At 61.7% G+C, this 26,893-nt stretch overlaps 9 protein-coding genes across 9 annotated transcripts; 4 read left to right on the forward strand and 5 right to left on the reverse strand.

The window, feature by feature from the left end:
* Positions 1-1,316: 1,316 nt before the first annotated feature.
* On the reverse strand, positions 1,317-2,737 carry F751_0195 (Thioredoxin domain-containing protein; the record flags this gene model as incomplete). Its single annotated transcript, XM_011397285.1, has 5 exons — positions 1,317-1,424; positions 1,604-1,753; positions 1,975-2,064; positions 2,313-2,415; positions 2,604-2,737. The coding sequence occupies 5 exons, from the start codon at positions 2,735-2,737 to the stop codon at positions 1,317-1,319; spliced, it is 585 nt and encodes a 194-aa protein (XP_011395587.1).
* A 1,730-nt stretch (positions 2,738-4,467) lies between these two features.
* Positions 4,468-5,070, reverse strand: F751_0196 (Mucin-1; the record flags this gene model as incomplete). The annotated part of the gene is made up of 1 exon (XM_011397286.1): positions 4,468-5,070. A coding segment is annotated over one exon (603 nt), but the record flags the coding sequence as incomplete, so codon positions are not given.
* Positions 5,071-6,126: 1,056 nt separating this feature from the next.
* On the reverse strand, positions 6,127-6,333 carry F751_0197 (hypothetical protein; the record flags this gene model as incomplete). The annotated part of the gene is made up of 1 exon (XM_011397287.1): positions 6,127-6,333. The coding sequence occupies one exon, from the start codon at positions 6,331-6,333 to the stop codon at positions 6,127-6,129; it is 207 nt and encodes a 68-aa protein (XP_011395589.1).
* A 2,650-nt stretch (positions 6,334-8,983) lies between these two features.
* On the forward strand, positions 8,984-10,802 carry F751_0198 (hypothetical protein; the record flags this gene model as incomplete). The annotated part of the gene is made up of 4 exons (XM_011397288.1): positions 8,984-9,198; positions 9,561-9,658; positions 9,865-9,982; positions 10,148-10,802. 4 exons carry the CDS (start codon positions 8,984-8,986, stop codon positions 10,800-10,802), a joined length of 1,086 nt encoding a protein of 361 aa, XP_011395590.1.
* A 334-nt stretch (positions 10,803-11,136) lies between these two features.
* F751_0199 (hypothetical protein) lies at positions 11,137-11,463 on the forward strand (the record flags this gene model as incomplete). The annotated part of the gene is made up of 1 exon (XM_011397289.1): positions 11,137-11,463. The coding sequence occupies one exon, from the start codon at positions 11,137-11,139 to the stop codon at positions 11,461-11,463; it is 327 nt and encodes a 108-aa protein (XP_011395591.1).
* Positions 11,464-11,833: 370 nt separating this feature from the next.
* On the reverse strand, positions 11,834-14,352 carry F751_0200 (hypothetical protein; the record flags this gene model as incomplete). The annotated part of the gene is made up of 7 exons (XM_011397290.1): positions 11,834-11,918; positions 12,147-12,250; positions 12,608-12,779; positions 12,915-12,986; positions 13,671-13,739; positions 13,918-14,002; positions 14,175-14,352. The coding sequence occupies 7 exons, from the start codon at positions 14,350-14,352 to the stop codon at positions 11,834-11,836; spliced, it is 765 nt and encodes a 254-aa protein (XP_011395592.1).
* A 739-nt stretch (positions 14,353-15,091) lies between these two features.
* On the forward strand, positions 15,092-16,618 carry F751_0201 (26S proteasome non-ATPase regulatory subunit 8-like protein A; the record flags this gene model as incomplete). The annotated part of the gene is made up of 5 exons (XM_011397291.1): positions 15,092-15,136; positions 15,413-15,491; positions 15,610-15,836; positions 16,040-16,161; positions 16,372-16,618. 5 exons carry the CDS (start codon positions 15,092-15,094, stop codon positions 16,616-16,618), a joined length of 720 nt encoding a protein of 239 aa, XP_011395593.1.
* Positions 16,619-16,910: 292 nt separating this feature from the next.
* On the forward strand, positions 16,911-19,524 carry F751_0202 (26S protease regulatory subunit S10B-like protein B; the record flags this gene model as incomplete). Its single annotated transcript, XM_011397292.1, has 8 exons — positions 16,911-17,127; positions 17,332-17,468; positions 17,580-17,665; positions 17,846-17,946; positions 18,118-18,247; positions 18,453-18,529; positions 18,716-19,046; positions 19,407-19,524. 8 exons carry the CDS (start codon positions 16,911-16,913, stop codon positions 19,522-19,524), a joined length of 1,197 nt encoding a protein of 398 aa, XP_011395594.1.
* A 425-nt stretch (positions 19,525-19,949) lies between these two features.
* On the reverse strand, positions 19,950-21,190 carry F751_0203 (hypothetical protein; the record flags this gene model as incomplete). Its single annotated transcript, XM_011397293.1, has 4 exons — positions 19,950-20,159; positions 20,349-20,546; positions 20,720-21,022; positions 21,170-21,190. The coding sequence occupies 4 exons, from the start codon at positions 21,188-21,190 to the stop codon at positions 19,950-19,952; spliced, it is 732 nt and encodes a 243-aa protein (XP_011395595.1).
* Positions 21,191-26,893: the final 5,703 nt, after the last annotated feature.

Genomic DNA, 26,893 nt, shown 5'->3' on the forward strand with positions numbered 1-26,893 from the left:
ACCCTCACCTAGGCGATCACCTCCGCCGCCTGTCAAGAAGCTGCCACCTCCGCCGCCTGTCAAGAAGGCGGTCACCTCCGCCGCCTGTCAAGAAGCCGCCACCTCCGCCGCCTGTCAAGAAGCCGCCACCTCCATCTCGTAAGTCAACACCCCCGCCTCCGAGCAGGAAGCCTCCAACCCCCTCTCACAAGCCGTCACCTCCGCCGCTTGTCAAGAAGCCGCCCCCAAAGAGACCCTCTCCACCCCCTCCAAGAAGGGTAGCATCCCCCTCCACAAGGAGACCTTAGCCGCCTCCCGAGTAAGAGGTTCCCCCACGCCCAGGGCAATTAACTCTGTCGCCTACTGCAGAATTATTGTTATCCCCCATCCTCAAGTGGGGACCGCAGCCCCTTGTGCCAATGCCAATCCATTCCAGCATCAAAGGCCCAACTTGAGCCTTCACCGAGGCGTCTTCATCGTCAGCCACAAGGAGACCTCCGCCTTGAACAATAATCTTGAGTTCCACTCGTTGCTATGAGGCGTCCATCCCTTGGAGGGAGAAAAGTATTCCCAAAAGAAACAGAAACATGCATTGCCCTTCATAAAATAGTCAAGCAATCATCAATCTCGAACTTGTACCTGCCTTGTTGGAACGTTAATTCATGTGCAGAATGTATGAGCCAGTGGACGAAAGATACGAACCCCAGCTCAGGACCCCCGAGATCTTGCGTGAAGAGTTTAGTCCGCAGTGCGTCGGGAGATTCTTTGGGGGACAAGGTGTGCACGACGGAGGTAGCATTAAAGTGATCGAGGCGGACAGAACGAGACTCATGCTCTCTCTTGTGCCAATGCTGACATACAGTGCAGGCAAGGCTTTCAACCTCTGACAGGCAACAGTTCCAGGTGCATGCGGTATCAGGGTGGTTGCGAAGACAGCCCCACCATCAACAGCCTTGGAGCAGGGATTTCGCAGCACAGCAGAATGAGCAAAGAACATCGCGCTCCAGTCTTTCAACGCGACGCCCTCAACGCACTCCAAAGGGTTGCACCTGCCAGCTCTAGTCGCGACGGTGGGTAAATGACCACGCCGAGGTGCCAGGGTTCAACGCTCGGTGCATACCAGTGTGGCTGACTGGCTGCCGGCCCCCACACGCCCACCAGGGGCCACTGGGTCGCTTCAAAGCAGCACACCTCTTACTTCTTCCTCATTGACGAGCAAGCCTCAGGGTTAGCATTGTAAGGACAGCCTTGCATCTCCGGGAAGGGGATGAGGGCTGCGGAGTCGCCGCACGCGTCGGGCGGCTGCAGAGCCCATGCGTGCCTCGCCCGGGCTCAGTTCAGTGCTGCTTCCACCTCGGCTTGCGTTTGCGATCCCGTTCGTGCCTCGCCGCCAGTAGAGTGACTAGGATCGCGGCCCCCACGAGCACTCCCACCGCTGCGCCCACCTACGCAGGGCAGGGTGGGTTGCAGTTGGTGCCCTCTGCCTGAGGCTGCTCACCGGCCACCCCCTCACCAGGGCTGTAGGTTGAATGCAGGTTGTGCCCCTCATCCTCCCGCGATCCTGCCATTCAGACCTGGCACCCTGACTGCGGAAAAGGCAAACGACATCCCTGGGGGTGCGCACCCTGCCATCCACGTAGCTGTACAGGGGCTCCATCAGCAGCCTGAATGCAGGCGGCGGCTGGGGCACCTTGGCTCCGGGTGATGCTTCGTAGGCTTCCGTGGCCCAATGCAGGAAGGAGTCCCGGCTCAGAGTCCCTTCGTACCTATACATCTGCGCATGTTTTTTGTGTGTGATGGGGCAGGAGGGGGGCGGAGGGGAGGTAGGATTCCGAGCACAGACGAGCGGGGGAAAGGGGGAAAAAGGGCGGGTGCAGCGGGCGAGGCGCGGTCCCTTTGCCAAGGGGTCGGTGCCTGCTTGAGCCCCTTGCGCTGCAGGCCAATGCACGCACGCCACATTCAAACGCCCGCCCACGTCCCCAGGGTCCCCCACACTCTTGCCTTCTGGTGCCGGAACAGGACCACCGCTGGGGAACCCACCGCCCTGAACCTGTGGCGCAGCTGGGGATTGGTGGAGATGTCCACCTGCAGAGGGCCGGAAGGGAGGGGGAGGGGAGGCTCCAGAGGGGCACTGGGTGCGGGGAGTAGGGGCGCGTGCGTGCAAGACGTCAGGTGGTCTGGCTAGTATGCAGGGACCCGACTCTGGGTGAGGGCCCCTTCTCCCGGACCCAGCCTGGCCGCACCCCTTGGCCATGTGCCCCGTGTGAGCGGGGCCGGGGAAGCCTGCCGCCTCGCTGGCCTGCAAGGGCCCCTCCCCCGGCGCAGGATCTCACCCGTGCCAGGAAAATCTGGTGCTCAAGGGCGGGCTGCGTCAGGGCCTCAAACTCGCCCAGCGCAGCCGGCTCCTCGGGCAGCGACTCGTAGAACAGGACCGCCCTGTGGGGAAGGGTCCACGCCATGCTGAGCACTGTGGCATGGGCAGAGGCCATGTGAAACCCTCTGCATCGCCCACCCCTGGCGGCAGGTCGCAGAGGGGGAGGGGTTGCCACAGGCCACCAAGGAGGCAAGGTGCCCGCCCCTGCCAGCCGGCAGCGACAGACCAGATTGCCCGAGCATGAACCCACCATGTGCCTGTTGTCTGCCCAGTTGCGGCCTGGGTCTTGTGCTCGAAGAAGCCATCGGCGAGGACCCTGGCGGCATGACTGCGTGCCAGCAGGGCCGTCACGATGGCAAGGAGCACGCAGGCCCGGAGCCCCATGCTGGTTCGGGTGCTGGGGGCAGGGCACCCGCTGCATGTGCAGATTGTATCAGCGATTTGAACCGCGGAGTTCACATTGATAAGATCGATGCAATTCAGTTGGAGGAGCGATGATGCCATCGGGGAGACCATCGCCATGAGCTTGGCTGTCCAGTCCCACCGGGCCCACCCGGCCTACCTAAACCTGCGATCCACTACTTGGGCGCATAAGATCTGAAAAATTCTTATCATCTACAAATAGGTGCTTTCCGAACGGTGGGTCCAGTGCAGCTACGCTTCTCTGCGCCATGTCTCGAAAAGGTCCATCGCTCATTCTCCAGGTCCTGGTGGACTAAGAAAGAATGAATTTTCAAGGCAGGGTCGTAACATCCATCGCCATGATTTCTCTACGCCCCCGGATTGCTCATTGCCTTGCACAGAGTACAGAGCGTGACCAACTTCATCGTTCGCCACCTAGATGTTTGCGTCGTTGATTAGGAGTGCCTGACAGACCTGGCTCAGGAGCTGGGGTGACATGCAGGCACAGCTGGCTCCGTGCCCAGGCATCACTACATGAGCGAATGCATTGGACCAACAAGGAGGAGCATGGTTACAAGGCTCTGTCTTCCAACTGCATAACCACTCTTTTGCATCGCTTGGCGCAATCTGACGCTCACACATTTCAAGTGTCGTGATGCCGTAGGATCACAATATGCGGGGCCAGGATGAGCAACCCAGGTGTGGTCCAGCGACCCAATGACACTATCAGGTCAGGGTCAGGGCATTTGCGGTCCCGCTCCCGGTCTTGTACGCCACAACCGGAGCGTAGGTGGCGAGAGCTGTCTGGCTTTCGAGCAGCGTTGTTGTCCAAGTCATGGGAGTGCTACTGTAGTCCTCAGAGCCAACGCCGATCAGGCCGCCAGCTGCAGTGAAGAAGGCATAGTTTACGCCGTCTGGTTGGTAGGCCCCGAAATTCAAGGAGAATGAGAAATCGTTTCCGTCCTGAGTGATACTTCCAGCGATGGACCCATAGGGTGGGGGAGGCGGGGCTGGTCCAACAGGAGGGGGCGCGGAATTCAGCAAACTCAGCAGTACAGCTTCTTTTATAATACTGTCACCTGAAAAGATCACTGCTGTACCAAGGAATATGCTGCTGCTATGTCCAGTTTCTCGCCAAGAAGGGTAGCAGAGGTGACAGTAGAAGTAGGACTGTTGATGATACCTCCGGCAAGAAGGGAGAGGTTGGACGAGTAGACGCGGAGTCTCACATAAGAGGAGGTATACCCCACTGTGGTGGCGATAAAGGTAATGTCCACCTGACCATCCTTTGGAGCACTGAACTCAACTGTGGCAGTTGCCCTGGTGGTGGGGGTGGGGGAGAGGGGGGTGGTAGAGGCGGTGAAGGTGGTGGGCTGGGTGAAGGTGGGGGTTTAGGGGGAGGGAAGGGGCTGGGTGGAGATGGTGGAGGTCGTGATGGAGGACGAGGTGGAGGTGGTGATAGAGGGGGGGGGCCGGAGGTGGTGGTGGTGATGGAGGAGGACTGGGTGGAGGTAAAGATGGTGACGGAGGAGGGCTAAATCTTGAGGGAGGGGGTTGGGGATGTTTTTGGTGTGTGGGGAGGTGAATCTAGGGGTGCCGGCGGAGATATTTTGACTGGGGCCGGCGGAGATGATTTGGCAGGGGGGGGGGGGGGCCTCTTGGCGGGGGGGGACGGTAACACCTTGGCGGGTGGGGGCGGTGACACCTTGGCGGGGGGGGGCGGTGACACCTTGGCGGGGGGGGGCGGTGACACCTTGGCGGGGGGGGGCGGTGACACCTTGGCGGGGGGGGGCGGTGACACCTTGGCGGGGGGGGGCGGTGACACCTTGGCGGGGGGGGGCGGTGACACCTTGGCGGGGGGGGGCGGTGACACCTTGGCGGGGGGGGGCGGTGACACCTTGGCGGGGGGGGGCGGTGACACCTTGGCGGGGGGGGGCGGTGACACCTTGGCGGGGGGGGGCGGTGACACCTTGGCGGGGGGGGGCGGTGACACCTTGGCGGGGGGGGGCGGTGACACCTTGGCGGGGGGGGGCGGTGACACCTTGGCGGGGGGGGGCGGTGACACCTTGGCGGGGGGGGGCGGTGACACCTTGGCGGGGGGGGGCGGTGACACCTTGGCGGGGGGGGGCGGTGACACCTTGGCGGGGGGGGGCGGTGACACCTTGGCGGGGGGGGGCGGTGACACCTTGGCGGGGGGGGGCGGTGACACCTTGGCGGGGGGGGGCGGTGACACCTTGGCGGGGGGGGGCGGTGACACCTTGGCGGGGGGGGGCGGTGACACCTTGGCGGGGGGGGGCGGTGACACCTTGGCGGGGGGGGGCGGTGACACCTTGGCGGGGGGGGGCGGTGACACCTTGGCGGGGGGGGGCGGTGACACCTTGGCGGGGGGGGGCGGTGACACCTTGGCGGGGGGGGGCGGTGACACCTTGGCGGGGGGGGGCGGTGACACCTTGGCGGGGGGGGGCGGTGACACCTTGGCGGGGGGGGGCGGTGACACCTTGGCGGGGGGGGGCGGTGACACCTTGGCGGGGGGGGGCGGTGACACCTTGGCGGGGGGGGGCGGTGACACCTTGGCGGGGGGGGGCGGTGACACCTTGGCGGGGGGGGGCGGTGACACCTTGGCGGGGGGGGGCGGTGACACCTTGGCGGGGGGGGGCGGTGACACCTTGGCGGGGGGGGGCGGTGACACCTTGGCGGGGGGGGGCGGTGACACCTTGGCGGGGGGGGGCGGTGACACCTTGGCGGGGGGGGGCGGTGACACCTTGGCGGGGGGGGGCGGTGACACCTTGGCGGGGGGGGGCGGTGACACCTTGGCGGGGGGGGGCGGTGACACCTTGGCGGGGGGGGGCGGTGACACCTTGGCGGGGGGGGGCGGTGACACCTTGGCGGGGGGGGGCGGTGACACCTTGGCGGGGGGGGGGGGGGACCTCTTGGCGGGGGGGGACGGTAACACCTTGGCGGGTGGGGGAGGAGACCTCTTGGCAGGAGGCGGTGGCGACTTCCGGGTGGGTGGTGGCGGAGGCTTCTTGGCAGGTGGGGGTGGTGATCTCTTGGCAGGTGGGGGTGGTGAACTCTTGGCAGGTGGGGGTGGTGACCTCTTGGCGGGTGGAGGTGGCGATTACCTGGTGGGCGGCAGCGGGAAGACAAGTACCCATGCATGCTTCCGGAATTCGAGCAGGCTGCAGTCATTGAGGACCTTGTGATTTCCTGCCTTGTCAAAGCAGCGATTGCCTGCACCATCGTTATTGTTCCCCCAGTTGGCAGTGCCCACATTGGAGTTGCCTGCAAAGGGAGCACCGTCATATCAATGAGTCTGTTTCACCCGACGGTTGCAGGGGCTGTGCACATCTTGCATGCCATCAAGACTCCACTCAGAGCTCACCGACATTATCATTCCCAACGTTCTTCGTGCCAAAGTTGTTCTTGCCCCTATTGCCAGGGCCAAAAATTCCATTGCTGTCGGCCGTGCATGCCTTCTGGCCCATCTTGAGGCACTCCACGGCCAAGAGAATCTTCGTGGAGCGAGACTCCAGGATCTCCAAGGTGCTCACACGGATGGCTGCCATGGACAGCCCCATGGCATCAAGGGTGGAGGTGCGGATGGACCCCGCCTTGCTGAAGCCTTCATGCCTGCTTGCAGTGGGTAGTGGACGCGCATAGGCTCAGGTGTGCAAAATTTGGTGTACGTCAAATGAAACGCCCTGTTGATATTTCTTGGGTCGGTCCAGTGATGTGCAAGCAGATGCTCTGTGACACGCACTCATCATTGGTGACTCACCTGCAAATGGCATCTGCACTGTCAACTGTCGTGAGGAACACATGGGCTCCTAGACTGTGGGGATTCAAAGGTGCGCGGAATGATGGGAGGCATATCGGGGTGCAGTACCTGAAATGGGCTCGAGTGCGGTTTGCATGTGCATGATCGGGAGATCAGATTGGGCAGGGCTCCAGGAAGCCGACAAGGGCATCGGAACCCAGCCGGAGGTGGGGCCGAGGGGTCCCTTTGGACAAGGACATCGTCAGTGTCGCACTCATGACCCCCCGATGCTTTAACACAAAGCTCACATTGCACTGGGCAGCGCGACAAAAGTGGAGCTGCACGTGGCCTGCGTAGCGCGAGGAAGCCGGGATGTTATTAAAGCCGGGGTTGCACATTGGACGCTTCAGCCTCAACTTCACCAACGCGCTTGATTTTACCGCGAAGGCGCATCTGGCGAGTAGCAACAAGAGTCCAGTCAGGACGGCAGTGTTCCTGAATGCTATTGGCATCCTACTCCTTGCGGCATTCTCCCCCTTCCGCCTGCTTGGACGAGGACTGTCAGGATGAGGTCCGCCACCAACCCAGTGTACCCCTCAACGCTGCAACTGGCTCGTGAGCTGTAACAGCAACTACTGAGTAATCCAAAGCAAAGCTCGCTTTTCCTGATCCTCAGGGTTGCAGGGAGATCTTGAGCAGCTGCCGAGTGGCCCTCTGCCGGGTATCCGGAGGGGCATCGCCGGTCTTGCCCTCAGATGGGGGGCCCCCGAGGTTTCTCGGTCCTGCTGTATGCAACGGGAGGATCACTTCATGAACAGCATACTCTCCTTGACCTAGTCTCCGCGCTGGATCTTCAAACCCTAGCGGATCTGAGATAAGCCACCTTGGAGTGTCGCTGTAACTGTCATTTTTCTGGATAGTCTGTGGGTCACAGTGCTCCTCTGACGGAGTATGGCCCCTCGGGACCCCTCGAGACTTGAAGTGGGACTCGAACAAGCGCTACCTCACCAAGATCTCGGGAGCGGTACCCCCGCTCCCGTTCCACGGTGCATGACAGTTTTTAAACGGACCGAGGGGGCAAACATTGTACCGCGGAATGTCCTTCCCAACTGCTTCTGTCCCACGATAAAGTGTTGCCACAACATATCCACGCAAGCAATATTTTTCAGCTTTCAAACTTATGAGGGGGTAATCCTATTAAAAGAAGCCATGCCAGCCCTCGACGCTGACCACCTATAAGAATCCCCGTACCCCATTCGAGCACACCAGATGCGGCCCATACTCCAGATCTTACTAGTTGTGGCAGGTAAATGTTGGCAGAGCTTGATGCATATCGACAGATGAATCAAGATCCTGCTGCCACAAGGCGCAACGCCTTAGCTCCGCCCCCCTTCCGCGTTGGAGTGTCGCTGTAACTGTCATTTTTCTGGATAGTCTGTGGGTCACAGTGCTCCTCTGACGGAGTATGGCCCCTCGGGACCCCTCGAGACTTGAAGTGGGACTCGAACAAGCGCTACCTCACCAAGATCTCGGGAGCGGTACCCCCGCTCCCGTTCCACGGTGCATGACAGTTTTTAAACGGACCGAGGGGGCAAACATTGTACCGCGGAATGTCCTTCCCAACTGCTTCTGTCCCACGATAAAGTGTTGCCACAACATATCCACGCAAGCAATATTTTTCAGCTTTCAAACTTATGAGGGGGTAATCCTATTAAAAGAAGCCATGCCAGCCCTCGACGCTGACCACCTATAAGAATCCCCGTACCCCATTCGAGCACACCAGATGCGGCCCATACTCCAGATCTTACTAGTTGTGGCAGGTAAATGTTGGCAGAGCTTGATGCATATCGACAGATGAATCAAGATCCTGCTGCCACAAGGCGCAACGCCTTAGCTCCGCCCCCCTTCCGCGTAGGGTTAGTCCTTTTCTCTCTCGCGACCTTGACGAATCAGAAGATCTGGCCGAAGCAATACCTCTCGCTCTCCTCGGGATCCGTGATCCTTAGCTCTAGTCAAGTCGTGGAGTCGGCATCATGCTCCATCTACGTCCTGGACCCTGCACGCGACCTGGGAATGCCTGCTTGCAACTATGCGGACACCGCCATCTGGCCGCATGCCCTTAAGAAAACCGGTCTCGGGGGGAGCACCGTGCCCCTCCAACATTGGGAGTACCAGTACGCAGTCCATCTCTGGCTGGAAGAGGCTGTCATCGACAATGGGGCCCGGACCGACAGGCTGTCCCGGGCGGATCTGGTGGGTGGGTGTGGAGGAGGGACTGGGATCAGGTGCAGGGCGATCCAGGTGCACAGGATATGTTCAGGGTGTAAAGGAGCACTATCATTCTATCAGTATCGCCAGCTTAAGCTTCCAGGAATGTCTCGTCTCCTTCCCCAAAGCCCTCTCATCGAGCAAGGCGCTCACCCCACCCTTTATCCCTCGCCATGCCCCCTCCATCCCAGATATTCGTCAACATGCATTGCTATGAGACTTGGAGGGCGGGTAAGTGGTGGCAGACTTATAAGGAAGGCGTGAAGAACGGAGTCGATCCGGAGCTCTATAGAGTGCAGGCGATGGAGTTCCTCAGGTCCTGGCCCCAGTGGAGGCAGAGCAACGGCTCCAGGTTTGTGGTGGCGCCCTTCAACCCGGCGCTTCCCGAGAAGACCCTGGATGCGCAGAGGCCTTGCAGGTGGGTGAGGTGCAGAGGCTTGTCAATACATGTGTCTGTGGTCTTTTCAATCGAGAGGGCCAAAACCCCTCGTGCGCACAGGGCCCCCGTGCGCCAGTGGGTCTCAAGTCTTGTGGTACGAAGCTGGGGCCTGTGGCTCCCTTGCGCGAGACCACCAGCTTCAAAGAGAAACACAGGCGCAGGCCCTGCCCACCGTGCCCACCGCCTCCCACCCTCCCGCAAATCCTTCCCTTTTTTTACCACGCCAAGATCTGCCGCTCAGCAGATTGCATGAACATGCCTGGGATCCACCCACCACCCATCTGATAAGCCCTCCATAGGCCCTTCGACCCCCGCTCCCCCTCCCTCCCAACCCCATGCAGCTCGTCCCCCTTCATCATCACCTCTGAGCACACCATGCTGTGCGAGCAGAAGCTCGAGGCGCATGCCCAACAGGGGCTGATCCTGCCCTACGTGACGGGTGTGCAGGAGTGATGCTTGGCTGCAGCCATGGCTGGGGTGTGTGGGGTAGTCAGGCCCGCGCGCCCTGCAACTGAGCTGGAGGTGTTGCATGGCTTCTCGACACGCAGCTGCTGGCTTCCTGGGAGACGGGTCACGCTCCTGGACCCGTTGTGGTGTGCCCTGCCTCCCAGTCCGCGCACCCCCTGGCCTCGCCACCCCTCGCAGACACCCACCAGGAGGGGTTCGAACCCCTCGCTGCCACCCGCGACACACTACTCTTCTATCGGGGCGGGTGTTCCCCTTCCTCCTCCTCCGACCCTTCCGGCCCACTCTATTCATCCGGGTGAGCCCTGCTGCACTGGCCGACAGGGCGCAGGCAGGGACACCCACCCGGCCTCGCCCTGCTCTGCGGGGGGGAGACTGCACGCCCAGTGGGCCCTGTCATGAATAGCTTGGCAGTTCCCCCGCTCCCCCTCTCCCTACACCCAATCCCCACCGCTGCCACCAGGAAGCTGCTGCGTCGCGCTGTGGTGGACGCGATCCAGGCGTCCAATGCCACCGATGTGGACGTGCAGTGCGGCTGCGACATCTGCCCCAAGGCCCTGCCCCACTCGGAGGTGCTGGCGCGCATGCGCGCCTCCCGCTACTGCCTCGCACTGCCGGGTGACCGACAAGCCAGCCGGCGCGGCACCGAGGCGGCCCTCTCCGGCTGCATCCCGGTGATTGTGGGGCCGCCCTGGCACACCTTGGTCCTGGCCGACGAAATCGACCACGCCGCTTCCAGCGTTTTCATCTCCGTGCGCCACGTGACCTGGGTGGTGGCCAACACCTCGCTGGCCAGGTCCGACAATCACCCCAGCGTGCTGACGGCCTGGTACCTGGACACCGACCTACCGCCCGGACAAATGCTGCATGTCGACACCCTGGACGAGGTGGTGGACGTGCTGCGCGCGCTGCCGCCCAAGGTCCTGGCCGCCAAGCAGGCGGCACTGGCGCGGGAGGCCTACAAGCAGTACTGGCTGCCGGCCCCGGGGGAGACCAAGTCGCAGCTCGGAGAGATTGTGGTGAAGAAACTGTGTGACCACGCCCAGACGCTCAAGGACCGTGGCATCATTCTACCGCACCCCACCCCGCTTCAGGGGAGGAAGCTGTTGGCCGAGTGACCCCTGCTTGCCTGCACGTGTTTGTGCTTGACCGTGAACAAGACTCCGATGCACATTTTGCGTGGACTTGCCTGTTACCCACAATGCTTGTTGATGGCAATGTTATACAGACGGTGTGCTGTATGAACATGGTGAGGGGTCCCGAGCCAGTCTTTGTGAGTGACGGAGAGGAAGCCTGAGGATGTCTGGAGTGGCCCTCCCACACTGATGACTCGCTCGTCACCAAGGCCGGCACATGGAAGAATCGGGGCCGCTGTGTGACGCTAAAAGCTACTGACTGTTTCCCCACAACCCTCAACCACATCGTGAACAGAATACGTCGTACAGATACAACATGAATCTTTTTAAGTGGGACATTTCTGTAGATCACCCCATGGAGGGTGTATCGCAAGGCTTTGGCCAGTACCGAGCCGCTGGGTCCGCCAGGAAGAGGGGCACACCTATTGCGCGCCGTGCTGTGAGAGATATCCATCACCTGAGCGGCTCGAGACGCCGGCCCCAGTCCTGCCCTTGGTTGCCGTTCCCATTGGCGAAGTGCTGCCTGAGAAGAAGGGGCGGTGGCAGAAAACCTAGGAAAACGCCGAAGTCGTTCGCGATGTCCGATTGTCGCACGAATGTTTTGGCTGTCGTCCGGGTTCTCATCTCCCATCCCATTATGTGACTAATGCAGCGAGCATGTTTTGGGGCCAGGTGGTTGCCATCAAGACCACTCATTGCTTCTCAAGGACTTTCCTCCAGGCTGAAGCCACTCGCCGTTGGCCAACAGTACGTTACTCCTAACTTTCTGTTCTACTCATAGAAACGCTGCTCATATCCCTCTCAAGCATTGTGTCAATCTCATCACGGTTCTCTCCACCTGTGGCCCATTGCAAGGCCGGCCCATGGTTGAACCTGATGGGTGCAAGCCCGGGGATACAATCGAAGAATCCTGAGCTGGCTCTCCAAGGGGAATTGAAAGCGCAAAATTTCCAGAGCGACGACACCATCCGAATCGCGGTATCGACAACAATCGTCCTGGACATGGGCGCCTCTCACTTCCCAGAGCCCTTTTTCCTCGCCCGCCCACCGCGCTTGCCCGCCCTGGGCTTTGCCGAGGCGGAGCTGCCCCTCCCCAACCTGGCCAAGAGTGTGCGGGCGTGGGTGGGTCGAGGGAGTGGGGAGGGGCGGACACGGTGCACAGGTCGGGCGACGGAGACAGGCCGGCTTGCATGGGGAGCGGGCCCAACCCATTCCTCTGTCGCCCGGGGCCGGACCTGGCGCATGCCCCGTTCCAGACCCTGGGTGTGTCCCCCCCCACCCGACCACCCCCCCCACCAGGGGCCCCTTTCCCCCACTCCCTCCCACCTGGCAAAGGGGTTGTCATGGGCATTGAAGGGGAAGTCTCGGAGGAGGTCCGCCTCAAACAGGCCCTCGCAGTGCGCGCTCTCCGACATGTCCCACACCCGCCCCTCCAGGCAGCACAGCATGCACAGCGTGTCGGGCGACCAGCGGTTGTACCGCCGCTCCAGCCAGACCTCGCCCTCGCGCACTGCGTGCGCCGCGCCGCGCCCGCACTCGTCGCAGCGCCGCGCCGCGGCCGGGCTCCGGGCCGGCTCCAGCGGGCGCAGCACGTGCGCGCCGCCGCAGGCGGCGCAGGCCTGCAGCCGCGCGCCCGCGGCGGCCGCGGCGGCCATGTCGGCGGCGTCCGCGAACCCCGCCGCCGCGGCAAGGTCGTCGGCCAGGCCGGGGGAGGCCAGCAGCTCCAGCTCGGCGTCGTAGTCGCGGCGCCGCGCCGGGTCCAGCAGCGTGTCGGCGGCCTCCGCCACCAGGCGGAAGGCGGCCTCGGCCGCCTCGCCGCCGCCGGCCTTGTCGGGGTGCGTGGTTAGCGCGGCGGCGCGCTTGGCGCGGCGCACGTCCGCCTCCCCCGCGCCGCGGGGCAGCTGCAACACCTCGTAATAGTTGCCGGAGCGCAGGACGGCGACCACGGCGGGGGGCGTGCTGGGCGGCACCGCCAGCGCCGGCAGGTGGGCCGGCAGCGCATGAGGGGCCGGGGCGCCGGGGTCCGGGGCGCCAGGGCCCGGGCCGGGCCGCGTGCCGCCGCGCCGCCGCAGCCGCCGCGCCGCGAAACGCCACAGGAGGGTCAGGGGGATGACGGCCAGGGAGAGGGCTGCGAAGAGGGCGAGGGGGACGGCCCAGGAGACAAACCTGCGGCGGGCAGGAACATTCCGGTGGTGGGGAGCGGGGGCATGGCCAGGCCGTGAAGCCTGCGCGCCCAGCGCCCCTGGTCACGCAAGGAGGGAGGCGGAGCAACCCGACGGTGGGAGAGGACCGTGCCACGCCCCTTCAGACCTGAGGGCCAGGAGAGCTCCGGCCGTCGCCGCGCCGGTCCGCTCGCCGGCGTGGGAGCACTGCGTGAGGAAGGCCGCCGCGGTGACCGCGCCCCAGGCGCCGCCGCGGGCCGCCCACCTGCGATGAGTGGGCGGCAGGCAAGGGAGGGAGGGCCCGGGGTTGGTGCCAGCGGTGGGCCACCAGAGGCCCAGGAGGCGTGCCATGCAGCGAACTGGTGCGCTCCAGGACAGCAAACATGCAGGGATGCGGCCTGCAGGGAGGACCCCGCCCCTGCCTGCTCTTGGTGATGAGCGGGGATCGGGCACGTGCGATCATGTCCCCGGCATGAAGGGATGGCAAGGGGCAGGCCCAGGCCTGTCCCTGCGTTTTCATTCCGCGCCGTAACTCATTTCCCACCCCTCACATCCCCCTCTCTCCCACAAAGAAAGTACGCACAGGAGCAGAGGGACTGCCGCGAGCCTGGCCGTCCGGAGCTGAGTCTCAGGCGGCGCTTTCCTGGCATACGCCAGCAGACCTAGCACCGGGGGAAGGTGGGTCCACCATGCGGGGGTCCACAGCATGCGCAGCACAAGAAAGCGTGCCAGCTGGAGGCCCGAGACCGTGACCAGCCTGGATGGCAGCGCCGGGGGGGGGATGATGGGAGGGGATGAGGGCTGTAGAAGCTGCTGGAGGTTTGATCAGTGGCCTGTGAAGCATGTGCTGAGACAGGGCAGGCAGTGGACCTGTGTTTGAATGTGTCCTGCAGGGTTGGTGGAGTACATCGATGCGGCGCGCAGCATCGACATACCTTGAGGTCAGGGCTGTGCCGAGGGAAGCCGCAAGGTAGCTGTTGTAGGGCAGGAAGAGTAGGAGCAGCGTCTGGCATGTCAGGGCTGGGCGGAGGGGTGAAGGGGAAATGGACAATGTCAGGATGGAACTCAGCCCAGCTGTGGCAAGGATGGGACAAGGCTCTGCAACCCCACAGTCAGTACTACAGCCCATCTCAGCCAGAGCGCTGACAGGATGAATTGCCCAGGGCCCGCCGCCACCGAGAAAGCGCATTACCCAGGAGGCAGGAGGGGAGGGGCCCGGCGAGGGCCACAACCAACAGGGTGTGGGCGACCGCGATCCCGATGGACGCCACGCTCTGGTGGCCCTCCAGCCACTCTGCGGCAGCCCTGACCCAGGTCTGGCGCGACAGCCGGACCAAGAGCCGGTCGTAGCTTGCCCACAGACCCATCATGGTAGGCCTTTGGGGGCGCAGCCAATCAGGGTGCTGGAGGAGGCTGGCCCCAGGCGCAGGACTCGCTGGCGAGGAGCACACTTTAGACCAGTGAACCCAGGCAGCCCAGAGTGCAGCTCAGGGTGGTCTACCGAGCTCAATGAGCTGAGAGACTCCTCAGTGTCCTGTTGAATGATGTAAAGCTGGTTGAGCAATCCTGTGCAGGAGCCAACTCGATAACTTAGCTCCCTCCTCTTCAGATAATGCGCCAAACGGGCTCAGCAATGATCTTGCAACGAATAGGAGCCCATGTCCGGCGCAGTATGTCGTATAACTCACAGCTTGCGCTCTGGAGACATCTTATTGAACGTCATGGATGTCAAGGGTGGCGATCACGAGCTTTCCGGTCAGTGTACACCAAGGTGGGTGGAGGATATTCTGAGACCTGCAGTCCAGGTGAATAAAATGCTACATGCCTTTACTATGCATTCCTATCGGGAAGCAGACAAGCACTGAATGCCTTGGAAATTGGCGTACACTTCCCGAGTTGGGGGCCAGATCCTACCAGGGAAGTGCCGATCTGAACATTGCACGGGGGTAATGCGCCCTGCTCAAAAGGTGACCATTCTCCCGGAGTGTGCTAGTTGCATCTCCTGAAATAAGCAAGCACAAATCAGCTACCACACACGAACATCCAAGCGATATCCTGTTGAGGCAGGCGCCGCGGGGAGTGCTCCACTCGAGTGATCTCAGGGCTAGGATGTCGGACCTTGCGTCTGCACAGAGGAATCTGCAGCAGCTCGAGGTGTGTGGTTGGTCATAGAATGGTATTCAAGCATGAGGATAGAAGCTATTGAGCGTGACTCACAGAGCTTCCCCGCCCCGCCTATCTGGCTCTGCAGAGCGCTGTGCAGAGCGGGAGCGTGGACCAGGCCAACAAGCTGCTCTCGAAACTCAAGGCAGGAATGCGTAGTTATCACTTGCATCGATTGTGGTCGCGCGATGCCGTGTCTCACGCTGATATCGCCCCGTTCACCTTTCCCCCATCCCCTCTGTCCTCGCGTCCTGTGACTCCCTGCAGCTGGACCTCATCTCCTTACCCGCCCTGGCAGCCAACTCCCAGCCCAGCCCCACCACGACCGACGAGCTCCTTCTTGCACGTGAGACCTCGTTCTCCCTCAAAGTGCCAGAGGCTGCCGTGTGGCGGCGGACACTGACGCCCTGCTCACCCACCAGGCACCGCTCCTCGCCAACTTGGGCCCCTCCCCACCGCCGCAGGGGGCGTGTATGAGCAGGCGGTGCTGCTCGGGACCCTGCGCTCCGACTTGGTCGTCTTCCAGCGCAGCTGGAGCCAGCTGGCGCCGTACTACATCCCAGGCGACCTGTCCAGGAGCCTGACCCCCTCTCCACGCCAGGCCTTCCTCACCGCCCTGAACCTGCTGCGCCTGCTCTCACAGGCGGCAGTGGCGGAGTTCCACGCCGAGCTGGAGCTCCTCTCGGATGAGGTCCGTGGTGGGAGGGACAGTCGGGTGGACGCTGCCATGGCGCACCCAGGCATGCTGGGAAAATCGGTGCTCCTTGCCGGGCTACTCACAGCGAGGGCCGAAGCCTCAGAGCGCTGTGTGACCCCGCATGGCGACTGTGCCTGCACCCAATCCCCGCCGTCCTGCGCCGCCCCAGATCAAGGCTTCCCACGAGGTCGACCAAGATCATGGAGGTGGAGGCGTGGCTGATGGAGGGGGCCTACAACCGGGTGCTGGAGGCGCAGGACGCCCTTTCCACCTCGCCCTACACTGCCATCTTCCTCCAGCGCCTCACCGACACCGTCAGGTTGGTGGGCTGGGGTGGCAAGACGGGGTGTGCAGGGTCCTAAGGCGGTGGGCTTATCCTCTGCATGGTTTGAAAATGGGGGAGTCAGGGGCGCTCGAGACTGTGTCTTCGATGAGACTCGCCTTATCTGTGATTCCAAGGCACTGTCCAGCTCTCCACCCCCTCCCGCGCGCACCACCGACAACCCCCCACCCTCGACAATCACATCAGGGAGGAGGTGGCGGCTTGCTGCGAGCGCTCGTATGCCTCCCTGAACTCGGCCGAGGCCCTCAAGCTGTTCAGGCTGGAAAGCGAGGCACAGCTTGAAGAGCTGGCACAAGGCCATGGCTGGAGGCTGACCTCGGGCCGCGTGGAGTTTGCGGGCCCAGACGAGGGGGGGGGGCTGCCTGCCCCCGTCTCCCAGGACATCATCTCAAACTGCATGTTGTATGCCAAGGAGCTGGAGCGTATTGTCTGATGGTCGGTTGATAATGCGCTGGTGGGGAAGGTGTGTGAACAGAATCTGCCCCAGATGGGCCACGCCACACTGCGCAGCGTGAGGGGCACGGCCGGGTTGGGCGCCTTCCGTCTTGGGGGAATCGCAGAGTTGGACCTGGAAGCTCGGGCCCCGTGCATGTCATCGCGACAAGCATATTCATCTCTGATTGACTGCGGGACCAGGAACGTACCCCAGGGGCTGAGCGCTCGTCAGGGATCACTGCCGCTGGAACCGATCACAGGGAGGTTAGCCTCACGGGGCGTGGGCAGGGATGGCGAGTTCCGCCTCCGATCCGAGGGATGCGGCCATCTCAGAGTACCGGAACAAGCTGTTGCAGCACCGGGAGCTGGATGCACGGGTGAGGACCCTGCGGGAGCAGGTCCGCAAGTCCCGGCAGGAGTATGACAAGACGGAGGACGATCTGAAGGCCCTGCAGAGTGTGGGCCAGATCATCGGAGAGGTGCTGAGGCAGCTGGACCCGGAGAGATGTGAGCAGGGGTGTGTTGAGGGGCTGGAGAGCGGCCTGCCACCTGCCTGGCTGCAAGTCCGCTAACTTGCAACTCCTCCAGAACCCTCTCCCCTGTCCTGACACCACCTGCCTGGCCATGCTGCCTCCCTCCGCATGCATCTCGGTCTGACTCTGATGTGATACCTCCCCCCTCTCACCGCTTCCCTTCCCTTAACACACACAGTCATTGTCAAGGCCAGCAGCGGCCCACGGTATGTGGTCGGCTGCAGGACCAAGGTAGACCGCGCCAAGCTGTTGCCCAACACGCGTGTCGCCCTGGATGTTACCACCCTGACCATCATGCGCATCCTGCCGCGAGAGGTATGGGGGTCGGCAGGGCCATGGGTCCGGCTGGTGGACGGGGATGCAGGGACTGCCCCTGCTCACATGATGCATGTCCATCATATAACCCCTCTCCCCTGAGCACTGCAGGTAGACCCTATGGTGCACAACATGACCACAGAGGACCCTGGTCAGGTGGACTACTCCTCCATCGGCGGCCTGTCTGAGCAGATCAGGTGGGAGGAGCAAGGGGGCTTTCCATGTGAGAGGCATCCCTGCTCGGATTTGTAGTGGTTAGTACCATGTTTGTGGGAGCACAAGCTGAGGGCAGGGGCCTCACTGGCGAAGCATGGGGACCTTGCTGGAACAAGAGGGCTATCCTTGACAAGCCATTCCTCCCTCGTCCATGCAAACAGGGAGCTGCGGGAAGCCATAGAGCTCCCCCTGATCAATCCCGAGATATTTATGAGAGTGGGGATCAAGCCCCCCACTGGAGTCTTGCTGTATGGTCCCCCAGGTAGGCACAGGCCTGCAAGGCGCAGCAGCATGTCCTTTTCTGCAAGCCGGCATGGTATTCAGCCGGGCCCCTGCCTAACACCGTGTGTGCCTCATCGAGGGGGACATGGGGAGAGGGTCCTTGCGGCGTACACCCTCTTCATGACCATCCCTCCATGTCTTGCCTGTGCAGGCACGGGCAAGACGCTGCTGGCCAAGGCCATTGCTTCCAACATAGACGCCAACTTCCTGAAGGTGGTGGCATCTGGGGTGGTGGACAAGTACATTGGCGAGTCTGCCCGTGTCATCCGCGAGATGTTTGGGTGAGGACCTCGGGAGGAGAGGTGGGGATGGCTGTGCAGTTGCGAGCAATTCTGAAATTGAGGTGCGCAGCCAGGCCGTTGAACGGCTTGAGGCTGGGGTTCCACCTCGGCTCCAGCACCCCGAAACACCTCTGCGCATCATTGCTCATTCAGCGCACACACATATATATACACAGTTTTTGCACACTCACACAAATGCTTACAGGTACGCCAAGGAGCACCAGCCCTGCATCATCTTCATGGACGAGATCGACGCCATCGGTGGCAAGCGCTTCAGCGAGGGTGGGTGGGTTGGGCGGTGGAGGGCCCCCGAGTGTTGATGCTGCGCCCCTGACGGCCGCCAGTGTGGATTTCGGCCTGGGCCTTCACGCCTCTCCCGGTCGCTGGCCTCACCCACGGCCCAGTCGTGTGACTGTGGCATCAACCCATCAAATGACCGGCCCCCTCCATTGAACCCCCCCTTGCCAGGCACCAGTGCGGACCGTGAGGTGCAGCGCACACTCATGGAGCTGCTGTCCCAGCTGGACGGCTTCGAGTCGCTGGGCAAGGTCAAGTTGGTGGCAGCCACCAACCGCCCCGACGTCCTGGACCCTGCGCTGATGCGGCCGGGGCGGTTGGACCGCAAGATTGAGATCCCGCTGCCCAACGAGCAGGCGCGCACCGAGATCCTGAAGATCCACGCCTCCAAGATCACCAAGCACGGCGAGATCGACTACGAGTCCGTTGTCAAGCTGGGCGACGCCTTCAACGGCGCGGACCTGCGCAACGTCTGCACCGAGGCCGGCATGTTTGCCATCAGGTGCGGGAAGGGGGAAGGGGGGGGTGGAGTCGTGGGAAAGGCAGACTCGGGGGGAACAGGGGGAGGAAAGGGAAGCGATCGCATGGTCGTGGAGGTCGAGGGCCTGACCCATGCGCGGCACAACCCTGGCCGTCACGAGTGCGTTGCTCCGCCCAGTGCCGCGCTGCATGCTCGGGCCCTGGCTGCGCTGCCACCTTCCCCCCCTCGCATGCCGGGCTCGGGCCCTGGCTGCGCTGCCACCTTCCCCCCTCCGCATGCCGGGCTCGCGCTCGACGTGCGCCTGCGACCAGTGCCCCACACTTCACCGCTGCAGGGACGAGCGTGCGCCTGCGACCAGTGCCCCACACTTCACCGCTGCAGGGACGAGAGGGATTACGTGGTCCAGGAGGACTTCATGAAGGCGGTGCGGAAGCTGGCCGAGGCAAAGAAGCTGGAGTCGCCCTCCCCCTTCTCCTCTGACTTTGGTGACAAGAAGTAGGGGCTCAAATCGCATGGAGGGGTGGGCAAAGGGTATGGTGCCCGACTGATGCAAGAGCGACAAAAAAGCGTCGACAAGAAAAGATTATGCATGGCAAACACGGCGGTCATGCATGGAGAATGGGGGGCTGGTTGTGCTTGCAAGGTGGTGCGATGATGGTGAAGGTACGCAACAGGGTGGAGGAGCTGCATTCGTGCTCGGGTGGGCCTCCATCGTCGGACCCCTGGGATGGATCCCAGGACCACCTTGCCTGCACGAGCGGCGCGGGGTGGGGTGGGGGTGCGCGAGTGGAGGGGTGGTCCCCCATCTCCCCCCCTGCATTCCCTCTGCTGATCTACGACACGGCCACTCTGCTGCGCCCCCCTGCCGCGGGCCCGGGGTCGTGCATGCAACAAGTCTCGGCTGGCGGGCTGGAGAACGACGGCTCATGTGCGACCCCAGTCGCCGGCCCCGCCCTCGAGCCAGCCCGCGCCCGACACCTGCTCCAAGCCGCACGCCTCGGGGGTGCAGGAAAGGAAGACCAGCGTCCCACGCGCGGCCGCCCCGCTGTGGTGCCACTGCCAGTGCGGGGGCACCACGCTCCGAGCCTGCAGCGCCTCCTCCCGCGAGACGTCGGGCAGCACCAGGACCCCGTCCTGTGGCGGGTGCAGGAGACCAGGGTGGGAAGGGGAGGGAGGAAAGCACCATGCGCAGGGAGCAGGGTGCACAGGGGGCCTGCCAGTGGCCGGCGGCCGGCCGCCAAGGCCACGTCCCGCGCAATGCCCTTGGAGGGGTCTTCAGGCATCGCCCCGGGCGCCTCTCAAAGCCCCACCCACGCCGCGCACCACGGGTCTGAGGATGCCGACGGCGCGCTTCAGCACGGCGGCGCGGGAGCTGCGCCCGACGGAGATGAAGCGCAGCGCGGCGTCGGGCGGCACGGGGCAGTTGACGTAGCGCCAGCCCGTCGCGTGGGCCGTGTCGTTCGACCCCGGCAGGGGCACATACTGCACCTCCCAGCGCTTGGTCAGGGGGGTGGCATGCCGCTGCGACGGGGAGAGGCAGGACAGGGCTATCGGGAGGGCGAGTGAGGGGGGTTCTGGGGGAATGGTCCAGAGCCGGCAGTGGGTGGAGGATTCCGTTCGGGGTGGTGGGTCAGGCCTTGGTCTGCAGCCCCCCCCCCCTTTACCCGCACACCAGAGCATTCCCACATCCCCACCCGCTGCACGCGCTGTGCTATGGCAGCCACCGCGCCGTCCCGCTCCACGCTGACCAGGCTCTGCAGCCTGCCCCGAAGGAAGAAAGGCAGGCCAGGACCCAGGCCCCACTCCAGGCCATGCCCGGAGCTCCCTTGATCCAGGAGCAGGGAGACCAGGCGGGTGGCGGCCCTGGTGAACCCGCTGCTGCACAGGTCGGGCGGGAGGGCGGCGGGGGCTGGCGCGGGGAGGTCCAGGGCCCAAGGCTCGGGGCAGGCCGCTGCGGCAGCCTGCGCCTCGGCCTCTCGCACCAGGGAGGGGAAGGACTGCGCTCAGCGACGTTCCTGGGCAGGGTATCGGGAGATTCAGGGCGGGGAAGCATGAGGTGCGCGGGTGCCGGGCGGGAGCGCCGGAATGGTGAGGAAGGTAGGTGGATGGGGTGGGCCTGGCCGGGGGAGGAGGTCGAGGCCAACCACTCTGGCACGACTGATCATGCACTCCGGCGGGGCACAGCCCAACCTCCGGCCCCAAGCTTATGCATCAACTATACCATGAGGCTTGCCGCTCAGCCGAGTCCCGCCGAGCAGGGAAGTCGAAGACCAGGCTAGATACACGGTGTATGCAGCGAACAGGATGCCAAAAGGAAGGCACCATCCCCCAGTCCTGCCGCGATGCCCTGCGATCTGGCGCCTCATGCAGGTCAACGGAAGTCCAAAGGATGGAAGCCGAGCGCTGGGGGAAAATGTGGTCGGTCCGTGGTGCTAAGAGGTGCCTGCTCCGTAGGCCATCTGCCCTGCAGTGCCGGTGTTACCGGTGACCCTTGAAATGGACTTTGCGAGAAGAGAGAGCAAGGGACGAGGTTACCGGAGCTGTGCAGCGTGTTTTTATTGTCGATCCAGCGATGCCTCCTTGTGATGTCTGGCTGCTGGCCGCTAAGCCGGAGGGTTACCCGGTGCGCAGCGCGCGCATGGCAGAGGGCGAGGCGCATCCACTACAAAAATCACCATGAAAGACATTAAGGCTCAAGGGGTCGGATGGGGCTGGGGAATCATGGAGTAAGCTCAAATAGTCGACAAGACAGGAGAGATGCTTGGACCCATGCAGCTCAAGCTGCGCTCAAGCACATGTCATAGCAAGAAGTGCTGCGCAGCAGATCAAGGAGTGTGGGAAGGTGCATGAACTTTGAGCACAATCGTGTCGGTTGTGCGTAGGTCCGTCACAGTGCAAGTGTCCTGGCCGCCATCCTGAATGTTGTTGCAAACGAGATTGTCGCCCCAGTTCTCGCTCCCCGTGGTATTGCTCCCATGATTGTGATTGCCTGCGGAGTGAGGAGGGCAACCAAAACTCGAAGAAAGGCTCTTGAGAAGGCCAGGCCGAGGATTGGGGTTGCATGCTCCCTTACCGACGTTGTTGTTGCCATTGTTGTTGTGACCCAAGTTGTTGGATCCTATATTGCCGTTTCCAATGTTGCCACTGGCATCCGGTGTGCATTTGGGAATCCCTTCTGGCAGGCATTCAATCACCGCAATCGACTGGCAGGAGGTCGCCTCTGTCGGTGTACACATCTCCAGAGTCCCTGGATCCAGTGTGCTGATGCTGAACTTGCTGAAAGGCGTGCTCAGGGTGATGGGCAGAATTCTCATCGACCCTGACCCTGCAAATCCCTTCAACCTGTGGCATTTATAGGGGTACCAGCTTGCAAAATTAACAGTAAGTTGTTTCAATAGGGTTGTTTGATCTAATCTGCGAGCTCCATTGTCGAAAACACACTCCATACCGAAGTCTGAGCAGTGGCCTGGTGACAATAGGAACTCACCGACAGTAGGCATCGGGGCTGCTCGGACTCGTCAGATACAGAACCCCATTGTACCTGCCAATCATGTGGAGGAGGTTATATGGCTTAGCTCGGCAGCACCGGAAGGACAATGTCCTCTGCTTCGACGCACCGTCATCTCCGCCCTCCCAGTCCACTCAGCCATCAGCATACCACCCCGCGCACTCGATGGTGGGCAGAGCGATGAACCTTGTGCCAGAGTCGCAGGTCTGTCCCGGCGGCGGAGGTGAAGGTGGCGGGAGTGGGGGGCTGGGAGGGGAAGGAGACGGAGGATCAAAAGGCCGAGGGGGCCGGGGAGGAGGGTAGGGGGGCGCATCGAGGAAGTAGGTCTCTCCTGTTAGCAGGTCTGACAGCCGACAGCGGTCATTGCCTGACAGGTTGTGGCAAATAATGTTCTCGCCGGTGTTGTTGCTTCCCACGTTATTCCACCCTATGTTGCGGTTGCCTGTGAGTATCTCGTGGACATGGATCAGAGAAGTGATTTTCATGGCAGGCACAGTCACCAGCTGAACAACAGGTCTCACCTATGTTACTGTCCCCCACGTTGAAGTCTCCAAAGTTCCAGCTCCCCGCGTTGCCCGTTCCCATTCCAACAATCCATGTGAAGTCATCCGAACATTGATAGGCGCCCTCGGGAACGCACTCAACGAAGCGAACAAATTCGCACTGACGCTGACGGGGATCGCACGTCGAGCCATCCCCTAGATTCAGAACACGGATGTTGAAGTCAGGGAACATGTCCTTCGTCAGATATATATTATTCTGGTAAAATCCATCCCTGAACCCTTTCAACCTGTGAGGAATGTGCACAAGGACAAAATGGTCATGGCATGCACCACTGTTGCTGGGACTCCAGGAGGCTGGAACAGATCCCATTTGCCAATCAGCATGAGAATCATATGTAGGGTAGCGAGAACAACTCACTGACAGAACTTCCTATGGTTGTCCACCAGCATGATCTCGCCGCGGTAACTGCGATTGGGAGCGGGGAGCACGATAATGATGAAGCGCAGAGTGCCACACTTGAATGAGACTGCCGAGCCCGTCATCCCATGATCCCCCTCACGTGAACTCACTACACAGTAGGAAGGGCGAAGAGCGCGACCCCGGGATCGCAGTCCGCCTGCGAGGCAACATTTACTCTCTATTCTGATCATCCGGTGCGTATTTATGAGCATTATGCTCTCGGGTCATGCAGGTTTGCGACGATCACCGACAACCCATACCTACATGCGCAGTCTGGCAGATAGTCAAGGCAGCCAGAATCCACACAAGTGCTGCTGTGTTCCTTTTCAGAATCATAACGTACATGATGCTAACGTTACGAGAACATGTAAGAACTGTTTCTCACTGGCTGGGGGATGGAGATGGTGATTGTCAGCTACACGGCGCGAAGTACCCACGGACTCCACGGCTTTGTCCGCGTCCGTACCGGAGAGGCACGCGGGCTTGCATCCGGTCCCACTCGCATGCCAGCTGCAATGCGCCCAGGCTAAGCGCACTGCCCCGGACCGCGCTCTCGATTCAGTCGCAATGCAAAAGTGCCATCTTTGAGTCTATCGTAAATTGACCTGCTCGAAGGCGTGTTCGTAGTGCTCATCCGCGCAAGAGTATCTTTCAAGCCTGGGCCCCTGTCCTTCAGGATGGGAAGACCTGGCGTGCTGTCCCTCTCACTGGGCATACTGCTTCTCCTCTCCGTCAAAACCCGGGTTGCAGATGTGAGGATAGTAGTGCATGGATTCAAGGATCGGTTATTGGCATGAGGTGCACATCCTCTCCCTCGGGAATGAGCACCAGTGGATTTACAAATTGACCCATGCCCCCGACAGGCCGCCTGCGATCCCGGCATACGTTTCTTCGCCCTCCCCACAATTCGGTGAGCAGGCGCCTGAAGAGGTTCGAATGGTTCGGTGCGATTTCTCCGGCACCGGCTTCATCCCTTCCTGGCGATGACCTCTCAGGGCCGCCTCGTTCCGCACGCAGATATCAAGATTCTCTGCACATGGTGAATGACAAGGAAACCGACTTCTATTGCCGGTACGTGCACGCACTGTTCGGGAGGGCAGGAAGCTCAATATATACCGATATGAGTCTCACATTATTTATCATTCATCTATCTACTCTAGTACGGATGCGCTGCTGTGTCGAATTGAGATGTGCGTCCCTCGCCCTGCTCAGGCTCAAAGGATACAACGGTGGAGGCATCGTCATGCAGTCCTTGGATCTGAAAAATGATGGACCTTTCAAGGACTTTACCATAGGCACCGTCAATCCAGCCTCATTCACCACCTGCACCCCCTCCGCCACGGTGGTGTGCAAGGCCATCGCCCTCGTTCAGTGCCTCCCCAACGGTGTACCGGGGTGTGTGGAGGACCAGGATCACAACATTGGGACCGGGAACACTGGCAAGAATAACATAGGCGACAACAATGTTGGAGACCGAAACCACGGTACGTCCCATGCCAGGAGGGTTGATGCTGGTGGAGGTAATGATGGCAAGTTTGTGCGCCTGCTGGAATGTACCCCCATGTATGAATCTGTGAGGCGATTGCATAGACACACATCCACAGGAAACCACAACATTGGCAGCGATAACATCGGGACTGGACTGACTGGCCAGCGAATGTTATGCAACTTTGCCAAAACTGATCGGTGCCCGCTGCTCTGGCTGGCCACCAACGAGACGATCAAACTGTTCGCTCCCCCCCCCCCACACCCCCCTCCCCCCCCTCCCCCCATCCATCGCCGCCGCCGCCGCCGAAGCAGACTTGTGATCCTCGAACCAGCTTCTTTGGTCTGCCCACCATCAAGTAGGTCCTGCACATGGGTATGCCCAAAATGCCGCACCTCCCGGTGCTTTCCTGGCACACCCACAGCAGACCTGGTCTGGGCTGTGTTCCACATCCATCGCATGCTGCACCGCCTTGCAGGTACCAGAACACGACCTACCTGACAAGCTCAAGCAACGTCGACACCTACTGCCGGTGAGCAGTGTGCGTGAGCAGGGGATCATCGAGCTGATGTAGGGCTGCAGAATCAGGCAGCGTATGAAATTGAAAGGACTGGTGCTTGCCTTTCTGCACACGCTCCAACTCGCCGCTGACAGTCTCCTCCCTCAATGTCGCCGTATTCAGGCTCCAGGGCTTCGCAGGAGTGGGCGCGGTAAGGGAGGAACGCATCTTCAAATCGACGCCCTTTCCCCAATTCACTATTGAGGCGCTCGATCCACACACTCGGGAGACGTGCACGCCTGCGAATGACGCCCCGTGCCGTGTCATAGCGGTCGTCGAGTGCCTGCCCGAGGGAATCCCCAGGTGCCAGCCGGACGACAACGGCAACATCGGCAACAGGAATATCGGAATGAACAACTTGGGGCACAACAACCACGGCGACAATAACAGCGGTGAGCCGCGGTTGACCTTGGCCTGCAGGATACAATGCGAGCGGCCTTCTCAGCTCCACCTCCCTCCTCCACCACAGGCAACCTGAATCACGGGTCGCACGTCACAGGCTCAGAAAACTGGGGGAACTATCTGATATGCAATGGGATCCAGACAGGATCCCAGAACGAATGTACCATTGACTCCTTGGTGACATCAGAGACCCTCATCCTGGATGAGTAGGGCAACTCTTAGCCACCAGGCGCAGGGTTTGAAGAGAGTGGAGTGGATAGCATGGCGTAGCGAAAAAGTTGGACTGGGTCGGTGCAACGACCTTGGACGGCCCTGCCCTGGTCATGCTGGGATGTAAACGCACCCCCGCCTCTTTTGGTCCCTCGTTTGTCCTTGTAAGACAATCATCTCTACACACTTGGCGCCAGTCAGGCAGGTGGAGAGGATAATGACATCGGTTGATACGAGTTGAGATCGTGGGAAATAGATGTATTCTGCAATCCTGAACCCCATGCCTAATCATTTTGGTCGTATTGGGAAGAGTGCAATTAAGCAAAATCTTGCTGTCAGTGGCTCGAATTTTGCTCCACTGTTACAGCAGTGCAACAGAAGATCATTACTACAGGCAAGCAAGCAAAGTATCGCTCCACATCATATGGCCAACCAAACACGACCAAGGCAAGTGTCAGGGTGCACAAGTGGTGTCCCAGGCCACGGCAACGAGAACCCGGACGAGCAAAAGCGACCAAGCTATCCCAGGAACCCAAGCCATCAAGCTGTGCACATCTCAAGCCTGAGGAAGGACGTGGTGTCCCTGCTCGAGTGAAGGGTCGGGACTCAATGTCACGACTGCCCAGCAGGAGTCTGCCCGGGGTGCGATGGCAAGGGCGTCCTATTCCTTGGGAGGCAGGGATGCCTTCTTGTGGGGAGGTGGGGGCGCCTTCTTGTGGGGAGGTGGGGGCGCCTTCTTG

The sequence above is a fragment of the Auxenochlorella protothecoides genome, assembly GCF_000733215.1.
Source record: "Auxenochlorella protothecoides strain 0710 contig25, whole genome shotgun sequence".
NCBI lineage: Eukaryota > Viridiplantae > Chlorophyta > Trebouxiophyceae > Chlorellales > Chlorellaceae > Auxenochlorella > Auxenochlorella protothecoides.